This window comes from Lissotriton helveticus, chromosome 1_1, assembly GCF_964261635.1.
Source record: "Lissotriton helveticus chromosome 1_1, aLisHel1.1, whole genome shotgun sequence".
NCBI classification, from domain to species: Eukaryota; Metazoa; Chordata; class Amphibia; order Caudata; family Salamandridae; genus Lissotriton; species Lissotriton helveticus.
Window position 1 is genome coordinate 295,018,199 of NC_136057.1, and position 25,265 is coordinate 295,043,463.

The 25,265-nt window shown below is 47.2% G+C and overlaps 1 protein-coding gene across 1 annotated transcript in view; it reads right to left on the bottom strand.

Annotated features, from left to right (window-relative positions):
- Positions 1–25,265, bottom strand: part of SYN3 (synapsin III) — a 1,149,796-nt gene that overhangs the window by 881,325 nt on the left and 243,206 nt on the right. Inside the window, exon 3 of the mRNA XM_078653521.1 lies at positions 23,380–23,437. Within this exon, the coding sequence (XP_078509647.1) occupies positions 23,380–23,437 (58 nt within the window). The remainder of the gene's footprint in view (positions 1–23,379; positions 23,438–25,265) is intronic.

The following is a 25,265-nucleotide window of genomic DNA, read 5'->3' on the forward strand; positions in this document are numbered from 1 at the left end:
TCTGCCATCCATGCTTCCATCCATTCATCCAGCCATCCTGTTAAAAGTTAGGCTGAAAACCGTCAACATTATCGGCGCCCTCTTGCTCTCCTTAAACCTTTTGTGCGCGTAAAACAGCCGCCATTTTGGACACCATGGCTTCCCCGCTCTCGCCGAGAGCCAGCGCGTCTCTCTCTCTCTCTCCTAACTTCGCTGGCAACCCCCCCCCTGCTTGCACCTGCCTTGAGTCATAAACCCCTCTTCGGCACTGCTCTACCCCAGGCTCTCATCCTGTTCCCAGCGCGACATCTCCCTGCTTCCCCGTCATGACCTCCGGCCCTTTTGATGCAAACCCCTTTTTCCCCGTGTGCCCGTCTGTCTTCCCCGTTCCCAGGCCGACACCTAGCTCTGCCGATACCATTCTCTTGCCCCTCCCCATACAATAGGAAGCTTCCCTCCTCAAAGGACCCCCGAGATGATCAAAGCCCCCCCCATCCCACGAGATCCGATCGAAACCCGCACACTCCGTGAATCGGCGGAATACCCAGCTGCGCAATGATCATCACCTGTTGTGAACGGGGCGGGGACTTCCACTGTAGCCTTGCATGGGAACGGGCTGGGAAGGGGGGATTCTGAGGATGTCTTTCCGTACATCAAAGTATCGACGAGAATGTGTTACATGTAATAAAGAGATAAACTCGTGTATAAGAGGCCAGGCCTCCGGGATGCAGTTAGAGCACCTCAGAACGATACCTTCTGTCCGTTTTCGTTGTGTTCTCCTCCGGAGCGAATAAAAACCTTGTTTCCTGCCTTCCAGTCTCCAGCGCCTGCCTCTTCAATAGTTTAACTTCTTTGTGGGTTCAAGAGGCGACATCGCCGGGCAATAATTAAGGATCTTATATTCTGGTTGGTAGTGCCCCCCAGTTTGTATTTTTCCACAATTGGCGTCCCAAGCGTGGGGCCCATCAGCGACCCATGGATCCAGTGGGAGAGGTCCTGACGACAAAGTGAACGACTGCAACGATCGGGAACGCGTCTGTCCGATAGACCCTCGTCTGACAGCCGATCATCCGAACTTCACTGGTTCCGAACAGACCTCTCTCGAGTGATCTACGGTCCTGACTGGGAACCATCAGGAGTGCCGCGAGGATAACGAAGAAGAGAGGACGATCGGGCGCTGGATTCGGAAGTCAGGAAACTGTCCATGCGGTCCGGGTAAGGTCGTGTTACCACGACAAATTGCGAAAAAATTGCTTGATTGTTAAATACTAGTATTGCTCTTTTTTGTTTAATTGGAGATTCACTGTCTGCAAACGGAGAAACAACAGGCTCTCTCTTTGCAAGCAGTGGAGGATAGGTAGGGCAGACAACCGTGCTTATTTTTCTCCCCCACTCAATAGTCACCTGAAACTGAGCTGTTGTTCACAAACTATTGTTTCCTGGAGATTCCCTGTCTGCAAACAGGGAAGAGACCACCCTTTTTGCAGATAGTGAAAAAGGTAGGTAACGCAAATCTTTGCGGACCTACTCACTCTCCCCATTGCTATTTGTCGGTCTTTTGTTATCTTGATCCATGAGGGATTCACTGTCTGCAAACGGAGAAACAAAGGTCTCTCTCTTTGCAAGCAGTGGAGGATAGGTAGGGTAGCAGCCGTGCTTATTTTTTTCTCCCTCACCCTATAATTGCTTGAAACTGAACTGTTGTTCGCAAAATTATTGTTTCCTGGAGATTCCCTGTCTGCAAACAGGGAAGAGACCACCCTTTTTGCAGATAGTGAAAAAGGTAGGTAACGCAGATCTTTGCGGACCTACTCATTCTCCCCATTGTTATTTGTTGGTCTTTGGTTATTGTGATCCATGAGGTATTCACTGCCTGCAAACAACGTAGAATAGAAATATTCTGTCTAGTCTTTGCACCTAGTGATAAGATAGGCAGTGCTGACTTTTTAGTCCCTCGTTACGAGCCGTCATGTCTGTCTTCTCCCCATTGATTGGTAGCCTGTTTAGCCCGGACCGCTTATTAGAGATGGACCATCCAGCCCCACTGGAAGGCACCCCTAATAAGGACATGTTCATGAAGCATGGATTGACCGCTATTGCCTATAGTAAACTATGGCATAAATATACAAAACAAGGTCAAGAAAGTCAATGGCCCCTGATAGGATCCTTCGATGATGACAAAATAAAAACGCTAGAAACTGCCCTAGGTAAAAACAAGACAACACCTACTATGCTTGATAGCTTCGGCATGTGGCGAAAAGAAACTGAACAGCGTAAAAAGAAAACTGAGAGTAGGTTGGAAAAAGAGCTGCAAAAAGCAGCCCACCTAGCTGCTCAGAAGCTAAAAAAGGAGATAGAGGAAAGAGAGAAAGCTAAACAGAAACTAGAAAGGGAAACGCCAAGCCAGTGTCCGGTTAGAACCCCCTCCATGCTCTACCCTGATTTACCCTCGAAACGACAAGCCAATGAGGACCTGCTGTTAGGTCCCCCTATCATCTACATGCCCCCTCCATATGCCCCTTCTCGACCATTGGCGCAGCACGCGCCACCCCCAGGTACAAGCGAAGGTACCGCCGCAGCGTCGGCCCCAATGGCCTCTGTGCCAGCCGAACCCCTGGTATTAAAACCCGCATCAACGGCAACGTTAGACGAGCATGAGACTCGAGGGGCCGGCCTTGCAAGAACAAACAGACTAGACAAAGATGAGCGAGCGGGGATCGACAAAATAGCAAGGACACTGGTAGAAAGGAAGGATGATGAAGAGTACATCACAGATATGTTCAGCTCGTACACAGGGAGTCACAGACGACATTTTACCGTACGACTGTGTTATCATGTCTTGAATGCATACGAGGACCGATATCGAGACAAAGGTCCCGAGAGCCTAAGGACTCTGTACCGGAAGGTCGATATCGGGGATGAGGGCGAGTGTGATGTGTCGGACCTCCTTACGCGTACGCTTGAGGTTTTCCGCCACCTCACTGAACGAAAGCCGGAAGCTAAATCCACGGCCCCCGTAGTGACCGAACCACCAACCGAGCAATCTAACACCATGATGCCGATACGTGAGGCTGCCCCTTACTGGGTTCCCCCTCGAGGTACAGGGACTCACGATGATGCAAACAACCAAGATGCGAAGGGAAGGGTAGTATACAACTGGGTCTACCAGCCATGGGACCGGCAAGAGATACTGACATTCCGGAAATCTCTACCCGACCTACGTAAAAACCCCACTGCCTTCTATACTGAATTGGGTACAGCCCTGGGTTCAACTATCATGACCCTGGCTGACATCGACTTGTTCTTCGGGTTATGTCTACCAGCTGATGTGTGGAAGCAAATCCGGAAAGTCGACCACCTTGAGCTGTTCGGACATACCTGGCCACAACTCGATGACTTGGATAAACAACGGGGACCAGGACAAAAGCCATTGAAATCCATTCTAGACCTCCCAGATAAAATTGTAGAGAAATTAAAAACCCTGATCCCAGAAAAGAAAGTGGACTGGTCGATAGTAACAGCCTGTCGCCAAAAACCCCAGGAGGATGTATCGGAATACTTCTCCCGGTTTGAAACGGTGTTCTCCGATTACAGCGGCCAGGACATGACCACTGCAACCGGACACCATCTGTTTGTCCAGAATTATGTTAAGGGCCTATCATTGGACATCTCCCAGAAACTACAGGCCAGCGAGAGTAGTTGGGCAGCCTCCAAACCTACCGCGATTCTTCAAATGGCCCAATATTATGAGCATCAGAAAATTGAAAACGATAGGGCGACAGAGAAAAAGAAGAAAGACTTAAAAGAGAGGGTGATGATTGCCAAACTGCAAGGGGTGACTATAGGACGAGACCAATACCGGGGAAACTACCAGACAAACGCCCCTAAGACTGCATTTCCCCAGGACCGCACTCTGACTCCCTACAGTGGACGCACAGACCTTAGAGATGACCAGTGCGCTTTCTGCAAAGGGACTGGCCATTGGAAATCCCAGTGCCCAGTTCTCCTGGAAATGATCAGGAACAGAGACCCCAGGGATGTAGCAAACGGACCGAGACCTAAGGGAACACAACGAGGGCCCCCAAATGACGCGACTAATGACAGATCAAGCAGACCGAATACGTTCGATCGACCCAGACAGAACCAATATCAACAATCTGACTATGACGACACTCACACCTTTGCATAGGACAGCCAAGGGCGAGGGAGGGATCCAGTCGAGCTCTATGTTGACCAGCAGGGCCCTTATGTCACTGCTAAGGTCCTGGGTACCAAGTCTCCATTTCTGGTAGACACTGGCGCAACACGTAGTGCGTTATCTAAACGACTGATTCCAAGGGCACCCTTGTCTGGCTCACTCATAACATCGACAGGTTTCGATGGAACGCCCTCCACCAACCCTTTGTCTGCCCTGATTCTCTTTGACGTAGAAAACAACACCACCGACACCACGTTCTTGCTTTCCTCCAATAGCCCTGACGCCATTATGGGACTTGACTTACTTAAACACTTCCGAGCGACGATTAGGTGTTCTCAAGATGGAGTTCGAGTGTTTCTTTACGACAACCCCGTTCTGCTTAAACATTGTTCCCCCCGACACATGTTTTCCATCACCGACGTCGACGCGTCCCTGCTTGACACCCTACCTCCGTATCTGTGGGCCAAAGCGGATTCGGACGTAGGGCGTATGTTAATTGACCCAGTGCACATTACTGTCCGACCAGACGCAACACTCCCAAAACTCCCCCAATATCGGATATCGCCAGAAGGCGAGAAGGCATTGGTAATGATTATCCAGTCACTGATAGACGCAGGAGTGGTAGAGGAAGTGGTTAGCAACGTTTGCAACAGCCCTATCTTGCCCATTATCAAGAAGCAGGGAGAGGGAGATGAGAAAGCATACCGTTTCATCATCGACCTCCGAGAGATCAACAAAGTGGTAGTACCCCAGTACCCTGTGGTCTCAGACATCACCACCATCCTGACCTTGATTCCATCCACTGCAACCACCTTTTCCGTCATCGACCTCAAGAACGCATTCTTCTCCATCCCCATCCACCCAGACAGCCGATATCTCTTCGGCTTTACCCTAAAATCCCGCTCATATAGGTTTTGCCGAGCCCCTCAAGGCTACACGGAGAGCCCTAGCATCTACAGCCAGGCCCTCAAAAGGCAACTAGACCAAGTCCGGTTACCCGACGGGGTGGTGTTGGTACAATATGTCGATGACATCCTTTTGGCAGCCGACACCACCCCTCTAGCGGTTACCGCCACCATTCAACTCTTGCACTTCCTTGCGGAAAATGGCCACAAGGTCTCCAAGAAGAAGTTGCAATTCTGCCTACCCCAGGTCACTTACCTAGGCCACCTTCTGTCCAAAGATGGAAGGAAACTCACCCCTGATCGAATCCAGACCATTCTAGACACCCCTGTCCCTAAAACCCAGAAGCAGGTTCGCTCCCTATTAGGCCTCACCTCCTTCTGCCGACAATGGTTGCCAAACTTCAGCCTCGTTGTAAAACCACTGCTCTCTCTCCTAAACAAAGACGTCCCTTTCCCACTCCCTTGGACTCCTGAGTGTCAAACCTCCTTCACAGAACTACGAGATGCCCTTTGCTCAGCCCCTGTCCTGGGTACCCCTGATTACAGGAAGCCCTTCTCCCTTTACACTCACGAAAGGGAGGGGTGCGCTTTATCTGTCCTGACCCAGGCCATCGGTCCTAAGCAACGACCGTGCGCTTACTTCTCTGCCACTCTTGACCCTGTCGCCAGAGCCTTGCCTGCCTGCCTTCGAGCTGTAGCTGCTGCTGCAGTCTCTATCCGACAGAGTGAGGGGATTGTACTCTCGAATTCCCTCACGGTACTGGTACCCCATGCAGTCGACACCCTCCTGAACCAAACCAAGACGCAACATCTGACGAGTGCACGACTGACTGGATACGAACTAACCTTGCTTGCCCCCCATATCACCCTGAAAAGATGCACCACACTGAACCCAGCAACTCTGTTACCCCTGCCAGAGAACGACCCCAATGTGCACCCCGTACATGACTGCGTGACTCTTACGGACGAACAGACCAGGAGTAGGGTCGATCTCAGAGACACAGCTTTCCCTGACCCCGACGGGGAGTTGTGGGTGGACGGTTCTTGCATCAAACTCTCCGATGGTACCACTTCCGCTGCCTATGCAGTCACCACGGCTCGAACTGTAGTAGAAACAGCCCGCATCACCCAGCGATCTGCCCAGGCAGCGGAACTGATTGCTTTGACGAGAGCCTGCATCCTGGCAACAGGAACCACGGCGAACGTTTACACCGACAGCCAGTATGCCTTCGGGGTGGTTCACCATTTTGGGCTCCTCTGGAGGGAGAGAGGATACTTGACCTCACACGGCACACCCATTCTGCACGGGGATTTAGTCTCCGCCTTAATCGAAGCTGTCCTCCTCCCCAACAAACTTGCCGTTATCAAATGCCAGGCACACAAGAAGGTGACAGACATTATTGGACAGGGAAATGCACTAGCCGACATCACCGCCCGAACGACAGCAGAAAATAGAACGACAACACGTATGTACGTGACCAGGTCACAAGCAGAAAACTGGACTGACGCCAAGGACACAATTAGAGACATACAAATGGCTAGCACACAACACGAATTGACTGAATGGGCACGGGTGGGATTGAAAGACGATGAAGGCTGCTGGCGGACAAAAGACACGAACAGATGGTTGCTACCTGATTCATACTTGATTCCCATATTAACCATGGCACACTCCCCAGCCCACATAGGATCAGCCCCCATGATCGAACTTGTCTCCAGGGTTTGGCACAATGACAAGATCCCAGATTCCGCCAAACGCCTGGTCCAACAATGCTTAATATGCCTGCAACACAACCCCGGGAAGGGAACTGTAGTACCCCGGGGGGGATTTGGGGTCCCAAACCACCCATTTGAAGTCCTGCAGATGGACTACATCCAGCTAGACAGATGCCAAGGCCTGAAATATGTACTTGTCGTGGTATGCGCATTTAGCAAATGGGTGGAAGCATATCCAACCCGCGACAACACCGCTATGGCCACTGCAAAGGCCCTGTTAAAGGAGTTTTTCCCCCGTTATGGCCTCTGTCGTGTTTTATGGAGTGATAATGGCCCCCACTTCGTAGCCAACGTTATCCAGCTCATCCTAAATGGGCTGGGTATCAGACAGAAATTCCACGCAGTCTTCCACCCTCAATCTGCTGGGCTTGTCGAACGACACAACGCCACACTAAAGCTTAAACTGGCCAAAATAGTGGCTACGACGGGCCTGAAATGGCCAGACGCCCTCCCATTGGCATTGCTATCGATGCGCTCTACCCCCACCCGACATCACTTAACCCCTTATGAAGTTGTCTTCGGTCGACCCATGAGCGTCTGGTCTGCCCCGAAACCAACGTCCATTCATGACGTTCCGGATGTCCTAATGTCTGATTATCTGTACAAATTGACTGAAACTTTGTCTGTCCTTCATCAGCAGGTGCGGCAGGCCATCCCCGATGCTTCCAGGGGTCCGGGTCACGCCATCCAGCCGGGGGACTTCGTGCTGATCCGAAACTTTCAGCGATCAAAGAGTTTGGAACCCCGGTGGACGGGCCCCTGGCAAGTGCTGATCACCACTCGGACCGCACTTCGAGTGGAGGGGAAGAAACACTGGCTGCACGCTCATCACTGCAAAAAGGTCTCTCCAGCCCTGGCCACGACAGACACCGTCAACACCCAAGAAGAGCTCCTGAACCGGGACCGACCATCGTTGAGCTGCTACCCTGATACAGAGACACTTGAACTTTCAAAACATCCTGACCCCACTGTGCCATCTCGAGAAGGGTATTTCCTGCGTCGAAAGGAGGGAGCTTCGGCTAAGTAGGCCACGGACTAAGCTTAAGAATCTCAGAACGGTGACCCAAACTACCAAGGGTTACCTGGAGAGAAGCTAAAACTGAGTCTGTGGTCCTGCCCACTACCGAGCACCTTGAAGACGAAGATGATGGAAGCGCCAGATAAGAAGATGATGGAAGCGCCAAACAAGAAGCCGACTGAGACAACAGGAAATACCCACTACAGAAATCCGAGAACAGACAGACTCCATAGCTCAAAGACAATTGCACTCTTCATCGTAATCCTCCTCTGTTTTCTCCTCATGACTACGCTCTGGATTATGGAAGAACACGCACCTGCTCACGAAACATTCCTAACCACTGCTCAGCCTACCACCACGAAGGAACATTATCTAATTTCGCTCTCTCCTCAACTAAGAGAGAGGCGAAAGGAGTTTTGGAACAACTCTTTCGTGCAGCTACTTCACCAGCACAATCTTGCCACCAACGCCACCAACTGCTGGATCTGTGGGTTGCTACCCCATGCCACTGGACATTCAATACCATTCATCCCTTCGCCCTTCTCCGTCCACGGCTCCTGCCTTGCCTGGCTGATCCTCCTGCAAGAGAGCTATACGGAAAATGCCACCTCCAGCAGAGCTGCAGCACATTCTTCTCATGGGGCCGGGCGAAACAAGACAAAGACACACTTCTGCCCGCTGACCCCCAGCGACTCAATCCAAATGGACATTCCGGCCAAAGAACGAATCGAAATGCAGGTGTTCCACAATCCAACCAGACCCACCTTCTCCCATCTGCGGAAACGAACGGCTGCCACTCTGACTGTAGCCCTGACGGTCATCAACGTCACAGGCCACATGTGTGTAGAAGGACTTGGGACACAGCTGGTGGGTCACAGCGCTTGCCGCTTTACCAGAACTTTGGACTCCACGGATCCACCTTCCTTTGTGTCATCCCCAAACATGTATTTCATCTGTGGCACTAAGGCCTACACCTGGCTCCCCAAAGGCTGGGGGGGCACTTGCTACATCTCCTTCGTCCTTCCTCCAACTTATGTGGCCCCAGCGAATCACCACAGGCAAAAACGAGCAAAAGACGTTGAGCAAGCCGACTCAACAGGAGCACAGTTCCTCGATGCTATGAAAGGACTCGTCCCCCTCTGGGGCCCGATGGCAAACAGCCGTGCCATCCGACATTTGACTCAGGCAGTCGAGACAACCATGAACATCACAGCGGGCATCTTTGCCAACAACACTGCCGAGCTCCAAGCGGTCCGTTTGGTGGCTCTTCAGAACCGCCTCGTTCTAGATGTGGTTCTGGCGGACCGTGGAGGAGCATGCCGCATTATTGGGGCCAGCTGTTGTACATACATACCGGACAACTCACCCTCAGTGTACAAAGCCATCGAACATCTTCACAGACTCTCCTCGGAAGTTCACCAAGAGCAAGAAGAATGGTCGCTTGGTGGTTGGTTCTGGGACACCATCAAAAGTTGGGGCTGGAGACTGCTCACCATTATCCTGATTCCCGTAGTTGTAATATGTGGCCTATGCTTAGGGATTCAATGTTTGCCACCTATGTGTTCTTTATGTGCGAGTTGTATTTTTCCCAAAACTGTGGACATTGGAAGCGAACACATGAGGGCATTATATGATGCCGAAGTTAGGAATTTGATGAAAATTGACATTGAGTAAGCAAGTTGGCTAGATATGTTGAAAAGGGAGGACTGTTAAAAGTTAGGCTGAAAACCGTCAACATTATCGGCGCCCTCTTGCTCTCCTTAAACCTTTTGTGCGCGTAAAACAGCCGCCATTTTGGACACCATGGCTTCCCCGCTCTCGCCGAGAGCCAGCGCGTCTCTCTCTCTCTCTCCTAACTTCGCTGGCAACCCCCCCCTGCTTGCACCTGCCTTGAGTCATAAACCCCTCTTCGGCACTGCTCTACCCCAGGCTCTCATCCTGTTCCCAGCGCGACATCTCCCTGCTTCCCCGTCATGACCTCCGGCCCTTTTGATGCAAACCCCTTTTTCCCCGTGTGCCCGTCTGTCTTCCCCGTTCCCAGGCCGACACCTAGCTCTGCCGATACCATTCTCTTGCCCCTCCCCATACAATAGGAAGCTTCCCTCCTCAAAGGACCCCCGAGATGATCAAAGCCCCCCCCATCCCACGAGATCCGATCGAAACCCGCACACTCCGTGAATCGGCGGAATACCCAGCTGCGCAATGATCATCACCTGTTGTGAACGGGGCGGGGACTTCCACTGTAGCCTTGCATGGGAACGGGCTGGGAAGGGGGGATTCTGAGGATGTCTTTCCGTACATCAAAGTATCGACGAGAATGTGTTACATGTAATAAAGAGATAAACTCGTGTATAAGAGGCCAGGCCTCCGGGATGCAGTTAGAGCACCTCAGAACGATACCTTCTGTCCGTTTTCGTTGTGTTCTCCTCCGGAGCGAATAAAAACCTTGTTTCCTGCCTTCCAGTCTCCAGCGCCTGCCTCTTCAATAGTTTAACTTCTTTGTGGGTTCAAGAGGCGACATCGCCGGGCAATAATTAAGGATCTTATATTCTGGTTGGTAGTGCCCCCCAGTTTGTATTTTTCCACAATCCATTCTGCCATCCATCATCCATACCTTACTCTGCCATCCTTTCACCTGCCCTTGCACCTATCCATCCATTTACTCTGTGATAATTTAATGTGTCCGTCCATTCACCTATCAATCCATCCCTTTCTTCTGCCCCCCTTTCTCATGTCCATCCAATCTATTCATGCACTCGCCCTTTCAGCCTCTCCCCCATCTATCAACTCATTCATGCTCCCATCCGACTTTCCTTCCCTTGACCCTTCCTCTCATTCAGTATTCCTCTCCCCTTTTCCATGTCCATTTACCCATCTTTCATTCTTCCGTGAGCCTGCTTGTTCTTCAGTTGGTGCTTAATTACTTTCTAGCATTACTTATAAGATTTTGGGCCAGATGTAGGTCAGTCGGTAACGGCCGAAAATCAGTATTTTCGGCCGTTACCGACCGGTAAGTAAGAATTGGTATGTAGGGGCATATTTTTACAGAATCTGTAAATTTAACGATTCGGTAAATTTACCGATTCTGTAAAATACCGAATCGGTATTTTTTACCGATTCGGTATATCCAAATGTAGGTGGCACTCCTGAGAGTGCCACAGGCCTTACAGATTCGGTATTTTACCACACAATCCAATTGTGTGGTAAAATACCGAATCCAGGTGTGCATGCACATGTGTGCATGCACACCCTAGCCATGTGACAGACAGACATGCCCTTAGGGCATGTATGTGTGCCACATGGCTCACATGCCTGTCTTTGGGGTGCTAGAGGGTGTCAAAGTGACACCCCCTGCACCCTTGCTAAAATCGGTATTTACCGATTCGGTAATTACAGAATCGGTATTGCCCCTTGATTCCTATGGGCTTCAAGGCCCATAGGAATCAATGGGCAATACCGATTCGGTATTTACAGAATCGGTAAATACCGAATCTTAAAGATTCGGTATTTACAGATTCTGTAATACCTACATCTCCCCCCTTCATATACACCGACTCTTGAATACCGAATCGGTAAAATTCGGTATTTAAGAGTCGGTAAATATGAATTACCTACATCTGGCCCTTTGTCTGTGAGTTGCAGACAGGAGAGGTCTTTAAAGAATCTCACCCACTGCAGTAGCTGTTTATGGGAGGAGGGTGCGGGGTAGGAGGGGTTCACAACGCCCCTGGTATTTTATTTTTTTAAAGCACTCCACAAGAGGGCATGTGTTTTCCAGATTTCACCCTTGCATACTTCTCTCTCTCTTGCCTGTGTGCGTCTCACCCTACATTCCTTTCACACCTGTGTGCTTTTCCATACCAGCTCCACATTGTTCTTTTCTGCCCGAATTCTTACCCTCCCTAGCGCTCCACTTTGCTCTCCTCCCTACACCATTTGGCTTTGGTTCCCCCATAGCTTCCACACCCGTCTTGCTCCTCCCACACTTAAAAAAACGCTTTCACGCTTTTCTATCTTTTTAGTTACCACCCTAACTTGGGTTTTAACTAAAAAGAGAAATGCTTTACAACAGATACAATGCAGAGATTCACAGCAAACAGATAAAAGCAAGAACACATTAACATTTCAGGACGCTGTTTGGGATATGTATACCTTTTTAGGGCTCGGGCCTACGTCCCACTGCGTCAGCAGTGGGCGTGGCCTAAGAGTCCTTTTCTCAGGGCTTCGAAAAACGTTCCTGCGAATTCCAGGCTGCTCGTGCATTTTTGTGTTTTTTTTTGCTATCTGCAATGCAATAGGTCTTCGCGTGCGTGTGCCTTAGAAACAGAACACACAATAGGCCGTAGGTGGTCGAGTAGCTCCGCCTATGCCCCATTGGTGTCTGTTACGCGCACCAGAAGGCCATATATCTTCAATTATCTCGGCCGTGACGGCGGAGATAATTGAAGACATATGCTGGCAGTGGCGTGCGTGCGTGCACCACTCGCTGGCGTTTTTTTTTTAAACAATTGCGATCGCGAAAGTGATCGCTTTCTGTGCTGCTTGTTTTTCGTATGTAATCTTGTTCTTCTACGAACTCGATGGTAGCGGAGTCTCCCATCCTCACCCTCTAGGTCACTTCATTAATTTTCAACGAGTCCGCCGTTTCTGGTGGCGTCTGTGCCCTACTCTTTGTGTCTGTAGAACATTCCCCTGGGTGAGAGTGCAGCGAAAGGGCTGCATTTGTGTTCCAATTGCGGCGGATATCTCTGCCCGCCCGTGATGCTGTCTGCTGCCCGAGGGGTGTTCACCATGTTTTACCACTGCTTCTAGTCGGAGGCTGCCCCCGGCCCATCGTCCTCGCGTGGCTGAGGGTGATGCGCAGGGAAGTCATGGAGAGGTCAGAACATGGGCGGGGGGAGGAGATATAAATAGATAGTATCTGCCTGTTACATAATGTCGGCCTTTGAAGAGCCATGCTCCTGCCACGCAGTATCTGCAGAGCGGACCAGTTGTGCTTTCAAAGGAACACGTTATCTCCCAACTGCTGGCCTCTGGAGGCGGAGAGGCCAGGCCACCGTCTCCCAGCTTTCTGGGCCTCCTAGCCCACTTCTGTTCTCACAATAGCAAGTAGAGCAAACAGTAATGTCCGGTGTACGCAAATGCACACGATTCTGTAATAAAAGACCTGTCCCGAGTGTGTGAATCATCACTTCAGATGAGTGAAGATGACGGAGTTTACCCAATGGAAAAAAACCCGGTTGGTAAACTAAATTAAGCAATAATTCAATGCGTAAAATGAAGAAAATAAAACGAGAAAGTAGCAATCTTTGAGTGCACCGCTTCACCCTACTGTGCAGCTGGGACATCAAATCGGAACCGCCGGTAAGGTGCAGGACACAGGCAGTTTGGTCGTTTCTGAAACAAAACGTGCCGGCGTATCGACCCTCAAAACAGCCGTGAGGGAGCAGTGCACAAAGTTGTTACTGCCACGTTTTTCATGCCGAGAAAATATCCTCAGTACTGTGCCAGCCTCGGAAGTGCAAAGAATATTATATTTTTTCATTGCATTAGGAAAGTTGTTCTGTGAAATGGAGTGTTTTTTTTTTTTAAGGCTTATCTGATGACAGTCAACAACCTGTTCCACAAGAAATTCTTGTGGTGAAGGTCTGGCTTATCTTAGGTCGGGTCAGCGTGGAGATGGAATGTAAACATTTTTATAGACATGCTTAAGCTCCCATTCTACTTCAACTTAATCTTGGAATCGGGATGAGAAAAGCATTTTTGGTCTTGCCTACTAGACTACATGCGTTGTAAAATGTATTCTTGGTTTACAGAGTGCTTCGAGTCCTCCCATTGCCTATGCTTACGGTTGTCTTCATTGTCATTTGATTGCTTGCTTATTCGTTAGCAGCTGCGGGCTTTCCTTCCTTTTCTTGTGTTTCTGCCTTCCCAGGAGCATAGATGCATTACTTGTGGCCTTCCACTGCTCAATTTTCAGGCACTATTTTTATCTTTTTGTTTATGCACTCCACAAAAGTGCATGTGTTTCCCTGAAGTTTCCCTAGTGTGCTTCATCCCCTCCGTTCGTGTTTCGCTCTCTTGCCCATGTGATTTATCCCATGCTGTCTCCTGTTGCTCTCGTTTCTACTCCACCCTCCACAGTGCTCCCTCCTACTTGGTTTGCATCCTTCTCCATTTCCTCCATGGTGCTTCCCCACCACATCCCCCTCATCTCCTGTGTTGCTCCCTCACTGCCCTCCTGTTGCTTCCACAACCCATTGCTTTCCACCCGCCATCTGTATTGCTTCTGATCCCCGCCACACAGCTCTCTCTCCGTTACCTCGCTTCCCTCTCTGTGTTCTTAGTGTGACTGCTCACCCACCCCTGTCCCTATCCTCAGTGATTCTGCCTCTTTCCCTCTGTATTGCTTCCACCCTCCCCCATGGTCCATGTTGCTGCCTCTCACCTGTGTTTCTCCATTTGTGCTTGAATCCCTAAGAAGCTGAGGGTATTTGGATCTGTTGCACCAGGGATCAAATGGCCTGCACAGCTTTAGGATCCGCTACTGCAGCTCTACTTCTTAGGGGCGTGGTGGCACCTAGATCACTGCCTGGGATGTCATAGTAGAGGAGATCAAGCCCTCGGCTTACTTTCAATAAAGTGCAACCCCATCCCACCCTAATGCATAACACCAGCTATGCTTCTGGCCTCCCAGAGATTCTTCCTCCCAGAGATGCCCTCCACGTGTCAACTTTTAGCTGTCTGTTGACAAATGCCTAAAGTGAACCTTAGGGCCTTAAGTTAATGAAAAAGGTGGAGTGGGGGGCCTCTAAAAGTTGCATGGCTTCAGTAATTAAGAGCACGGCTTAAAACATGTCGACTACAGCTGTGCCTTATAAAGCATGCTATCTGACCAGGATTTAGCCCCTTTTTTGTAAGTTTTCTCCCATTGTATCCAGACATATCACACAACAACAAACATATGCTTAAAACAAGCCAGACCTGTTGTTTTGGGAATACTTGTTAGCAGCTTGAAATAAATAAGTGATAATAGTTTTGTTGTAAATAATGTTACACATTTGCCAATCACTATTTTGGCACTAGAGCAAGACCAAGGAGTGGAGGATTGGTTGATCTTGTAATGTGAGCACTGTTATGGCTCACTGACTAGCGCTGCCTTCGGCTCCAGAGCCCTCACTAATGGTCCATTACTACCACCTTTCCAGAACCAGAACATACCCGGACACCTAAATGCATATCCACTCACTTGGACCATACAAGCAGTGGAAAACTCAATAGCTCAGCCTTTTACAGCAGAGACTGCTTGGCTTTACTAGTCGTTAGTAAGTTTCAATAAAAATACAAAATTGCACTAAAGCAAAGAGGCTTTACCAATGATAACAAATTCAAAGTCTTTAATTGAGTAAAATATGCAATGTATATACGGAAACCTGCTGCTGATACCATTGGCAAAGCCAATAGCTCCCAAAGGTGAGATCTGTTTTCTTTGTCGATGCTCATTAAAGACTAGACGCTTGCGTAACTCATGGCAAACGTATTTATTCATGGCAAACATTGTATTTTTATAGAAAGCTTCCTGCGAGCAATAAACTGTACGATTACAACACAGGCCAAAGGGCAGAGCTAGGTCTTTTCGCATTACGTAGGGTGAGCAGTGTGTGAGTGTGTCGGGTGAGCAGTGTGTGAGTGTGTAGGGTGAGCAGTGTTTGAGCATGCAGGGTGAGCATGCAGGGCTAACAGTGTGTGAGCGTGCAGGGTGAACATTGTGTGAGTGTGTATGGTGAGCAGTGTATGTGTGCAGGGTGAACATTGTGTGAGTGTGTAGGGTGAGCAGTGTGTGTGTGCAGGGTGAACATTGAGTGAGTGTGTAGGGTGAGCAGTGTGTGAGCGTGTAGGGTGAGCAGTGTGTGAGTGTGTAGGGTGAGCAGTGTGAGAGTGTGTAGGGTGAGCAGTGTGTGTGTGTGTGTAGGGTGAACAGTGTGTGAGTGTGCAGGGTGAACATTGTGTAAGTGTGCAGGGTGAACAGTGTGTGTGTGTAGGGTGAACAGTGTGTGAGTGTGCACGGGGAACATTGTGTAAGTGTGCAGGGTGAACAGTGTGTGTGAAGTAGGGTGAGCAGTGTGTGAGTGTGCAGGGTGAACATTGTGTGAGTGTGTAGGGTGAGCAGTGTGTGTGTGTGTAGTGGCAGTGTGTGAGTGTGCAGGGTACGAAAACTCGAACTAAGTCCACCACACAGACACACACATAACAAAACACACATAACACCACACACATAACACCACACACAACACACACACACACACACCACCACACACTCACCACCACACACTCACCACCACACACGCAACCACCCACACAACCACACACAACCACACCGTCAGTGCACGCTTTTGCCGGGCACAAATACCACCAGCCGTAAGTGCACGCTTTCACTGGGCACAAACACCACCAGACGTCAGTGCACGCTTTCACCAGGCACACACACCACCAGCCGTCTGTGCACGCTTTTACCAGGCACACACACCACCAGCCGTCAGTGGATGCTTCCACCAGGCACACACACCTCCAGCCGGCAGTGCATGCTTCCACCAGGCACACACACCACCAGCCATCAGTGCACTATTTCTACAGGCACACACACCACCAGCCATAAGTGCACACATCAATTGTTAACGCATCCACAATTAACTATTGTAGCAATCGCAGTATGGTGCACTTTACTTTTAAACATATTCATCTAAAGTGCAGCATGCCACCATTGCTACAATTCCAATCCAACCCACATAATTCCACTACACACCACATGCATACACTCCATAAAACATGGCTAAAAGACATTGCCATTTACAATGCCATTAGCTCTAACTCAAATAAATCCGAGACCTATTGCATTTCCAATGCTTGTTATTATGTAGTTATGCATCTATATATTTATTACTGTACTTCCACTGTAGAAAAAAACCTTAAACTCTCTAAAATTCACTACCTTATGTCTCATCCTTTTTCAATATATTGTTTACCTCCACTCTCTGACTCATCCCAAACCTCATTTTACTGCTATGGTTTCCCAAACAAAACTTTCTAGACTATTCTCACCTCTATCTCCCTTTTATCCTATTCAATCCAATTAACAGACTCACATAGCCACCACTTCAATCAACAATTTATATTTCCCTATACTAATCTGCCAATAATCTACTTTGGGTTCCGGAGTAGCGTGAAATGCACTGAAAGAGCTTCAATGCCGCGTCAGGTAAGTGCTATATAAATACAATTACAATATTTAGGCAAAAAAGAATTGGAATCTTCAGGGACAGTCATAAGGCGGCCAAGGACATGATGAAGAGTAATGCCAAGTTAGTGAATTGAATTCAGTCTGTGGTCTGCAAAACCGACATATTAGTTTTTACAAATTTCGCTTCCAAAGAACTTGACAACGAAAAACAAGCATTGTCAAACCGAGTAGTTTGGCTTTTTGTTAGGGGAAGTGTGTGGTAATATTTGGGTAACGTTGTGTTTGTTGCCCTGAAGCTGTTCTAAAGACAAGATTTTCATCATATCGCATGATGTTAGACTGCAACAGTACAGAAACTGGATGTAGGGTCCACTTCTTGAACAGTGTACCCTTAAAGAAGAGCATTTTGAAAAGGAGTATGAAGATAATGTTTGACCAACTTGAAAGTCATACAAAGCAAAAATTTGCCTGGTACGTACTTTTGACCAAGAGCTAGTATTTTCTTTGAGAAAGCCTATATGCAAGCTTGTCTTTACTTCTTGAATAAAAAAATATACATCCAAAAACATATTATGACAGCAAAGTAAAACAAATTAGCATGCAGTGCTGATTATTAGAAAACACTATGGCCCTCATAAAGAGCAGACTGTAAACGGTGTGATATTTATCACATTTGATCAAATCCGACTGCGCAGACACCGAATGAATTTATACGGTAGGATAAATATCACCTGATTACAAGTTTTTGGGGAATAACATGCAGATTCTGGTCCTTACAGCAGCACCAAATCCACATGTAGTGGTCAATCCCAGACATTTTTTCCTGATAAATGTCAGCAGGTTTGACCTGTCAGAATTTATCAGGAGAAAGCTACTCGGGTATGATAATTATATCACAACGCAAAGTTCCGATCCCTGTGCAAACATGGGTTAGCAATGGGATCGCAATTTAACACCTTACTCGTAATGATGGCCTATGTCTTACAGACCAATGCATCCAAACAACAAGCATTTCATAAATATAAACATCGTGAAGCTATTAATATTAAATACATAACAAATTCACACTGATCTAGTCTAACAAAAGGACTAGTTCATCCCCAGCACCAAAGCCTAATGTGAACATCAATGTGACAATGTAACCATTACAAAATACCAAAGCCTTTAACTACTTCGGCGCTGATGACGAGCTCAGCTCGTCATCAGTTGCGCTGCTCGCACGCTGATGACGAGCTGAGCTCGTCATATTACGCGCATTTTTAAAAAACGCCGCGTACCGCGGGAAAAGCAGCAGCGCGCATGCGGTTAAGGACATCCCATCCAAGCAATGACAAACCATAAAAACACATGAAAGGCCACAGTTCAAGGGCGCTGATTCAAAGCCAACACTCTCTCTGCTTCTTATTGTACATTTTAAAAATGTGATTGCATAAAGTCATTTAGACAAATAAGCTAAAGTTCTTTGGGGCAGATTTATGTTGCCTGACGCATCTCTGCAAATCAGCAGAGATGCGCCAAGACAAATGCGGCACGCAAGTTTATCCTTGCGCAACCCAGGATGCGCCGCATTTACAATGCGGCGCACCATGGCGCAGAAATAAACAAATGCGTGTCGTATCTAGGGCGTGAAGTTGTGTTGCGTGCGGCACGCAACTCCAGCACTTTTCCAACTTTGCCCTATCTGTAACGTGGTGCGTCAAGCCTTACGCATGCTTCAAGCAGTCGCAGGGTTTTGATGCATCAGCGTTGGTAAAGTGACTCCGTGAAATCTTGTAGATTTCACAGAGTCACTTTTCTGGGGCGTTCCTGCGACGGAACGCCCCCCCCCCCTGCGTGGAAACGCCCACATGAAACCTGACGCAGGTTTCATGTGGCGCAGGACCTGACACCGTGACGCATCTCCGTAGATGCGTCACGGTGTAAGTATGTCGCAATGTGGTGCCGGGTTTACGCCGCTGCTGCGTCACAGATGTGACGCAACAGCGGCGCAAAAGTGGCGCAAGTCCAACATTAATCTGCCCCTGTGTACCCAGGCCTAACGAACAAATACTGGGCTGTTGGTGACATATTCAATCATGCTATGGATTTCTACACCTACTAGAATTAGGTATGGGCATATCATTACAGCATGTGAATTAGACATGAATTAGAGCTTGAATTCTGTGTAGAAGACATGACAGTATAAGTCTTGAATTATGATAAAAGGGAAATTGTTTGGATAATTTAATATACATGATATACAAACAAGTGTTGAGTGTGATAATAAAGGTAAGCTGCTTGGATTATCCAATATATATGATACCTAAATTAACTGAGAGTCTCTCAGTGTTTATATTTTAATTCATTCATTACTTTAATTCTGGGTGAGTTTTACTTTCCAATATAAAATTTCACATGTCTATACAAATAATTGATTACAAGACCAAGATACAGAAAATAGTAATCCTCAAATGCTTATGAACATAATGAAATTTATATAAGTTCAAATTCAGTAGATGTCAATTAAATGACAAATTTGAACTTGTCTAAATGTATTTGTGTTTTATGTTGAATATATTTTTATCGCTGATATGCAAAACATTGTAGTCTTGAAAAAGTTAAAGTTAGGAACGAAATGCATTGTCTGGGCTGAAGTCTGTGTCTTCTATGATGGACACAAAAATAATAAAGAATAAATACAATTAAATAATTATTAAACGTCAGGTAATTATCATTTTCTCTTTTAATTTGAACCATCAAAAACAACTGAACGGAATTAAACCAAATTTGGTACAGAGGTAGAACTTTACTCAAAGAAGTGTCTTTGCTTGGTTTCGTTTGGCATAGTTTTAGAGAAATTTGCATTTAAAAAGGTGCTCGTAGATTGGCATGAAGGAGTTAAACTTCTAGATATATCTGGACTGGTGGCTCCTCCGAGGATATACGGATACAAAAATGAAAAGTTTAAAGAAATCCTATTGCCAGAGTGAGATTTTACTATCATCATCCACTTGGGATGTGCAGAACCTTAAAGAATTTGCATATCTGAAAAAGATTGCTTGGCCACAATACTAGAAGAAAATGGTGCGACTGATTCCCTGAGTCCTGACAACTCAAAAGAGAGGGCACATAAAGAGGCAGGGACGGTGTAAGATGGGGGATTTGTTACATAAGATCTCTGGTGGTGGCACGTCTTGACTACTATAGTGTGACTTACATCGGGCTTCCCAAAGAAATTAAAACTTAAAAGAAGACACCAGTATCAGCCAAACTGTCCTTGAATCTCCACTAGCATGACCATCTAACGCAACACTGAATATACTATATTGGCTGTAAAAGGTCTGGAATATGTTTAACATTCTCTGTTGCACCCATAAAGCATACTGGAAATTAATGCTGGAGTGTATAGAATACTCTGCTTTTCTACGATATTTTAATCCGGGATCGCCTGTCGGTAAGATAGCTCTATATTACTCAATATACTCTGAATGGAATAAACCAGGCAGACAGATTCCTAGGAATGTAGTGCCCAAAGCTCTGAAATTCCATGAAACTGACCTGTAGAAGAGGACCCTACCAAATTGGCTTTATAAAACTCTGCCAATCGAGTTATTCAGACTGACGTTTGACCAAGGTCAAGTCTTTATGATTGAGATACCGGCGAGGGGCGATGTATAGCATTTGTTTTGGCAACTATTGACCACCAATCCCTTGTCAATCCTCTCCACCGTAACATGTATACTAGTGTTAAGTAACTAAAGGCGACACACAGTACTGTGTAATGCTCCAACAAATAAATAACCAATATGAGTTTTATAGTAGTATTTTGCGTGGAAGGATACAGATATGTTACATGTTATACATTGTATTTTATTGGACCGCTGCCGTTTGTCTTTCTAGATTGGCAGACTACTCATCAGTCGCCAGCCTTCGCAGAAAGGGAGTATATGTTAATTGCGTCATCTTCGGCTAGTATTTCCCCTGGTAGGTATTGACCGGCAAAATAAGCAATACAATGTTGTGCTTCTTTCTGATTAACAATCATTAATTTATTTTAGTTTTACGTGAGCTTTTTGAAAGTGCTACTAACCATCTTTTCATAGCTGCAGAGTGCCTTGGATAAAATGAGGGACTAGCGATATGCAATATAGTCCACTTGCAAAAACCCGGTGGTGCAGAAAACAGTTGATCATTTGGCAAAGATTGGCAGTCCCATATATCAGTCAATTAATGCCATCAAAATGATGGCAAAGACTTGAGAAAGAAAAAGTTCATAGAGCCTGGTAGAAGATAGTCTTAGGTGTTTGACTCGACAGGACACACAGTCCAACTGGAGGGGGCTGACCTGAGATAACATCATTTTGCATTTGCCAGGGAGAAGAGGTGAGTCTTTCAGGATCTGTGAAATTGATATTTTTGATTTCTCAATTGAAGAGAGAGGGATTTCTACAAGGAGGAGCCCTGGAAATGTAGTTGTTCAGGGGAAAACAGTAGCGACCGGTGGTGGGAGTGCTGCGAGGGGTTGGGGCGGTGGTTGGAGTAGGGTGGGGGATAGTAAACTATGGCATACGGCCGCCCGCAGCACTACCACCACCCGCCGCTACTGGGTACAAAAGGTGCTCAATGGTGCTTGGGAGAGTAGCCACGGAGCATCCAGTGGGCGAGGAAAAGTGTTTTCAAAGCAGCTCTTTCTTCTATTGGTATCCATGTAGGGGCTGTTTGGTTGGCTGATGAGGTCACATTCTTTCAAAGTAAACAACAGATGACCCGCATCTCTTTGAAATCTTTGGGATTATGAGGCGAAATGCTGGGGTGGACAGTATATACTTTGTTGTGTTGATACAAATGTGACATGACCACAGGGTGCATCAGGGTGAATTTCTGAGAGCAGCCAAGGAGTTCCCCTGGCCAGGGTTGAGGTAGGGTCGCTGGACCAAGGGACCAGAGTAGGATTACATTTTATGACATTTAGGAACAGATTTTTGATTTGCATCTCCCAATGAGCCTGTGAAAGGCTATGAGACAAGTTTAGTAAGTTGCCAAACTCATCATCAATCATGTGGTGGAACTGTGTGCCACCTGCCTACATGTCATAACGAATCTCAAAGGAGTTAAAATGCCACCAGGAAGGCCATCTGGGTGTTGCAAGACAGATCAGAGCCCTGTGATACTCTGAAAGGCATTGTGGCTGCTTTGGGGAGGATTGTACCTAATTTGACTTGATGGGTGCAGATCTGCAGGAAAAAAGCAAAGAATAGCGTTCTTTGGCTAATTCTGGCAATGTAGACAATCTTTTGCTTACCACCTGGTAGTCAGTGGTGTCAAAGGTGGCAGAGAAGTCTAATAGGGTCAGTGAACTTATATATCTCCTTCCATGCTAATGCTTTCCTAATGTATGTACATCTGTGAATAGCTGCCAAATAGGCCTCACATCATACATAGGACAGATTCTAAGGGCCTTATTATGACTTTGGTGGTGTGGCAGCAGGCCGCTACGCCAGTGCTCTGCTCCCACACCACCAAGCCATAATGAGACCGCCCGCCGGACTCCAACTGAAACCCAGGTCAAGCGATCCTAGGGTGGCTGGCTCACGGCGGTGCAGTGCTAAAAGTTCATATGTGAGCCTTAGCAAGGCACTGCAATGGGAACCCCATTGCATGTTCCTGCAGGGCATGGACTGTAAAGTCCATGCCCTGTAGGAACTGGGGCGCATGCATACAGAGGGGAACACTAGGTGCCCCCCTGCATGCATCCCCAGCCACAGAGGCAACAGGGGGCCGGTAGAGCCCCCTTTGTTTCCTCACCACCACACTTTTGATAGTGGGCTCACAGCCATGAAAACTGTGGCGTGAGGAAACTCCTAATATGCTTGGTGGTGCCTTAGTGGCTCCGCCAACATATTAGGGGTCTCAGACGAGCAAGGCTGCCAGGGATCGCAGATCCCTAGCGGCAGCAGCGGCCCAATGGCAGTCCAACCGCCCAACTTGTGATAGGGCAGTTGGACCACCACTGCAGCAGTAGCCGCACCGCCACAGTGGGTATGGCGATCCATCGGCCCGCAAACTCAAAATAAAGCCCTAAAACATAAGACAACACATTATCTTTACAGATACTTTTCAGTACATGTGCCGCAAGTCCAAAAAGTCAGAAACCAGCCTTTTCTCAAACTAGGACCGGAATAAAGTAAAATGTATCACAAGTGTATTATCTACACCTTGGATGTTAACCATCACACATGCTAGCCAAACTTCTTGAGTTAGGAGTCCATGGTGCTTGTACACTCACCTGCTCCACTCGGATCTCATAGTCCTGGTTCACCTTCTTTGTCCGGAAGTACTTGGCCCTGTGGGAAAGAGAAGAAAACCTTAAAAGAGAAATTCTTGGACGTTCCATGATAGTCCTGCACTGTGAACACTCAAAAGTCAGTCAATGCACCATGTCCTTGGTCTGTGACAATCCTCCCACTATTGTATTCTAAGGACCAGGAGTAGACTTGTTTGACTCGATTGACCAAGTCAAGGTGCCCCTTGTAAAACATTCATAATGTTTACATTTAATGATGCTGAGAAGGAACAATGCGCCTCGAAAGGTCCTGCTGCTTTGACTTAGGCACCTGGAACCAACGGCATATAATCTCAAGAATAACAGAAGGATCCATGTGGTGTGCTCAATTAAAATATGAAAGTTAATAAATATGTAATTATTCAATCCACAAGAAATGTCAAGATTCCAAAATATCAATAAATATATTCTACAACGTAATAAAAGGTGTTCTGTGCTCCAGTGGTCACGCAGTGAGTGAACAACAGTGTGTATAATACAAGAAAACAATAGAACAATGATGCTTTTTGTATTTTTTGTGCCCCAGCATTACAGGTACCACAACAGTTCAAACAAATCAGTTCCCGTTATAAATATTAATATCAATCCATAAATATTATTTATTCTGTTGTTTTTCTTTTCCCACATTTAGACTGACTGCTCCTACTTCTAAGTCGTTGTTCTTGTCCTGATGATGACCCTTCATTCGCTACGGGTCGAAACGCTGTCAACGACTACAACAATAAGAACTGATTTGTTTTGGACTACTGTAGGAACTACAGTAGTCCAAACAGGCCGATGGACCGCCAAACCCACTGTGGCGGTGCGGCTACTGCTGCAGTGGTGGTCCAACTGCCCTATCACAAGTTGGGCGGTTGGACTGCCATGGGGCCGCTGCTGCCGCTAGGGATCTGCGATCCCTGGCAGCCTTGCTCGTCTGAGACCCCTAATATGTTGGCGGAGCCACTAAGGCACCGACAAGCATATTAGGAGTTTCCTCACCGCCACAGAACAGAAACATTTTCCAACATGGTGATGTGATACACAAACTGAGACATTATTCCAATTGCAATCCAAATAATGCAATATAAGCAATTTCGTGTCCCTGTGACTAGATTTACATTGGACAAATCACCCAAAAAGTAAAGATCCAACTTTGTCATAAGACGCAATGTCATGACGGCCCTCTTGGGACCACACTGTAGGGAAATGAATCACACGGACAATGATATACGCTGGCAGGTGATTGCGGTTGTCAAGAGACTGCTGTGAGGATGGGACTTTCAACTTCTTTTAAACAAAGCTGAGTGGAGCGAGTGGATCCTCAACAGCGACAGCATTCTGAATGGACTGAAATCAATGGAGGAGTGTAAATCAGTGATATATACTTAACATCTCCTAATACTGATCTTTATTGTTATGTTCTGGATTTGTCATCGTTATCACATTGACTCATTGAGTAAGCGACATTTTGTTCCGTCAAGGGTTGATATGTTTTGCATACTGTTGTTTAAACCACTTTATTTGTGCTATGATTCCCCCAGTTATTGTATCACAATTTGTGCTCCCATGGACAACTGTTAAACATTGGTGTGCGAATCCACCCACTATTTCACTTCCCATGGACAACTGTGCCACATTTTATGTATACCATTATATTTTTGATGTGTACTATATCCTTTTGAGGTGATACAGAGCTGCATGGCTTCACCAATTAATGCATCTCCATTATTATCTCACATTATGGAGTTGGCCTTACGGCTACGGCGGTCGACCTCGAATCAGGGGAACTGTGTTCGAGTCTTGGCAATGACGCTGAACATCCTGTGATTCTGGGCAAATCACTTAAT